Source organism: Phoenix dactylifera, chromosome 2, assembly GCF_051530095.1.
Source record: "Phoenix dactylifera cultivar Ajwa chromosome 2, Ajwa_hap1_PhDact_Kaust_v1.1, whole genome shotgun sequence".
Taxonomy (NCBI): domain Eukaryota; kingdom Viridiplantae; phylum Streptophyta; class Magnoliopsida; order Arecales; family Arecaceae; genus Phoenix; species Phoenix dactylifera.
The window spans coordinates 58,183,911-58,186,079 of NC_143191.1; the positions used below are offsets into that span (position 1 = coordinate 58,183,911).

Consider the following 2,169-nt stretch of genomic DNA (forward strand, 5'->3'; position numbering starts at 1 on the left):
TGGTGATCTAGAGATGAGGAGGACACTTATTAATATGCTGCGGTGGAAGATGAAGCACCGATCTGCATATAAAAAGAAAAGCAAAGGAGATTGTCGGAGCTGATCTAGTTGGAGGGCCTCCGATGCTTAAGTTAGCAGGACTTTAGGAGATAGTAGAAAAGAGAAAACAAGAGAGTAGTGTACAGTAATTTGAGATGAATACGTAATATCTTGAACATCTCTTTTATAGATGGAGAATCCATGCCCTACTAAGGTAGGATTATTCAGAGTCCTAAAACAAGTAAAAAGTTATCTCTCGGTTTTCTAATCTAGATCAGTTTAGAAATACAAGCACAATTGAAGTCAATTCTTTGCTATGTTATTTATCAGCATATGATATGCAGGTCATCATGCACCCCTGCAAAAAAAAAGAAAAAACAAAACAAAACATATGCTATGATTGTAGACAACTAACCCATTGTTCATTTGTTTGATATTAAAATTATTGTAATTTAATGGTTTTGAACGAAGCTGTGTCTCATGTGCTCTAATGACCCACTAATGGTAATGCAGGAGAGCCAACGGCAAGGATAAAGTTGAGGTAGATGAGCTGAGTCTTTATATACTCAATTAATAACAACTCAAATCTAGGACAAAATGTATTTTATCTCCATTCCTAAGAAAAAATCGTTGTTGTTTTTGGCCATCCGTCAAATCATCTACGCTCAACTTTCCATCCAACTGCCAAACCACCTTTATTCAATTGATAATATGTACATATATATCCAGCATGGCCAAAGGACGTGACCCGACACAGGAACATGGGGGGCATCCAAGAATCTCACATATATAAACATGTATCAAATAATTAATTGAGTATATAATTGAGTATAGGTGGTGTGACAGATGGCTTTTGTCCGCCTATCAAGCCACGTACACCCAATTCATTAATAATAGCGCGTGTGTATAAAAGTATGCATAACGCAAATCGTGGACAAGGTGAATTTTATCTCCACTGCTCGGAGCCTGCAGAGAAGTGGATCGGACCTCCATTGGTTCTCGTCTGTGCCGCCATGGTAGGCTCAGACCCTCCTTGCTCCCGTTCATCTAAAAGTTCGGAAAGAGCTGTATATGGATTCATACACATGAGCTCTAATTTATCTTGTATGTCTTTGTGGTTTTGCATGAAACCAAGGGCAAGAAGACGATCGTGTTAAAGGTCACCATGACGTGCAAGACAAGCTTCATGCTGAGGGCTGTCGGCAAGCTTGAAGGTAGGAGCTCTACGAGTTGGATTATATTTGCTTTACTCTCGTCCATTAAGCGAGCAGTACTTTTGGCAGGCATCGACGAGATGACGGTGGATATGGAGAAAGGCACGCTGACGGTGATCGGAACTGTCGACCCGGTGTGCATAGTGAAGGCGTTGAGGAAGATCAAGGTGGCCGTCAGCATCGAATCCGTTAACCCTTACAAGCCCCCGGCTCCCCCAAAACCCCCGGAGAAACCCAAAGAGAAACCTAAGCCCTGCCCGCCGCCGTGCCCACCGCCATGTCCGCCGCCCTGCCCGCCGCCGTGCCGGTCGGTGCCATGCTGCTGTGGCACGTGCCCACCACCATGCGCACCGCCATGTCCGCCGCCCTGGTGCCGGTCGGTGCCATGCCGCTGTGGCACGTGCCCACCACCATTCCCGCTGCCGTGCGGGTTGGTGCCATGCCGCTGTGGCACGTGCCTTTCCGGCTACCATTCCATGGGCTACGAAGACCCCAGTTGGTGCACCATCGTCTAAAACAGCAGTTCCCGATTGCTGTTTTGCTTTCTTTAATTTGCTCCTACACGAAAAGGAGAAGAAACCAGCTAGCTGTATCACTTCCTTTTGATTATTGGTTTGTTTAATATGTTTTTTGTTTCGGTACATGTGTGTTATTATATGTCTTCAAGAATCGCAGAATAGTTTCTTTCTCTCTCTCTCTCTCTCTCTCTAGCCATCATTAACTATAGAGAGAAAGACTGGCATATACTTCGCACAAAATATATATATCCTTCCGGCATTATTAACGTTTCGGGAAAGGAACATCACCAGGACGAGCACGGGCAGTGGTGCTTCAGGGAGAGAGAGCCAAACTTGCGAACAGAACGAAGGAGAAAAAACAAGTCCCTTCTAACGTCCCTTCCACTTGCTAACAGAAC

The 2,169-nt window shown here is 44.8% G+C and overlaps 1 protein-coding gene across 1 annotated transcript; it reads left to right on the top strand.

The window, feature by feature from the left end:
* The first annotated feature begins 961 nt into the window (after positions 1 to 961).
* On the top strand, positions 962 to 1,941 carry LOC149768471 (uncharacterized). The gene is made up of 3 exons (XM_089929345.1): positions 962 to 1,055; positions 1,175 to 1,253; positions 1,323 to 1,941. Exons 1-3 carry the CDS (start codon positions 1,053 to 1,055, stop codon positions 1,766 to 1,768), a joined length of 528 nt encoding a protein of 175 aa, XP_089785471.1. The 5' UTR covers positions 962 to 1,052; the 3' UTR covers positions 1,769 to 1,941.
* Positions 1,942 to 2,169: the final 228 nt, after the last annotated feature.

What these genes read in the sequence shown, in the direction of transcription:
- LOC149768471 (XM_089929345.1), top strand. An exon ending in GGCTGTCGGCAAGCTTGAAG is followed by an intron (nt 1,254 to 1,322) that starts GTAGGAGCTCTA and finishes TACTTTTGGCAG; the next exon opens with GCATCGACGAGATGACGGTG.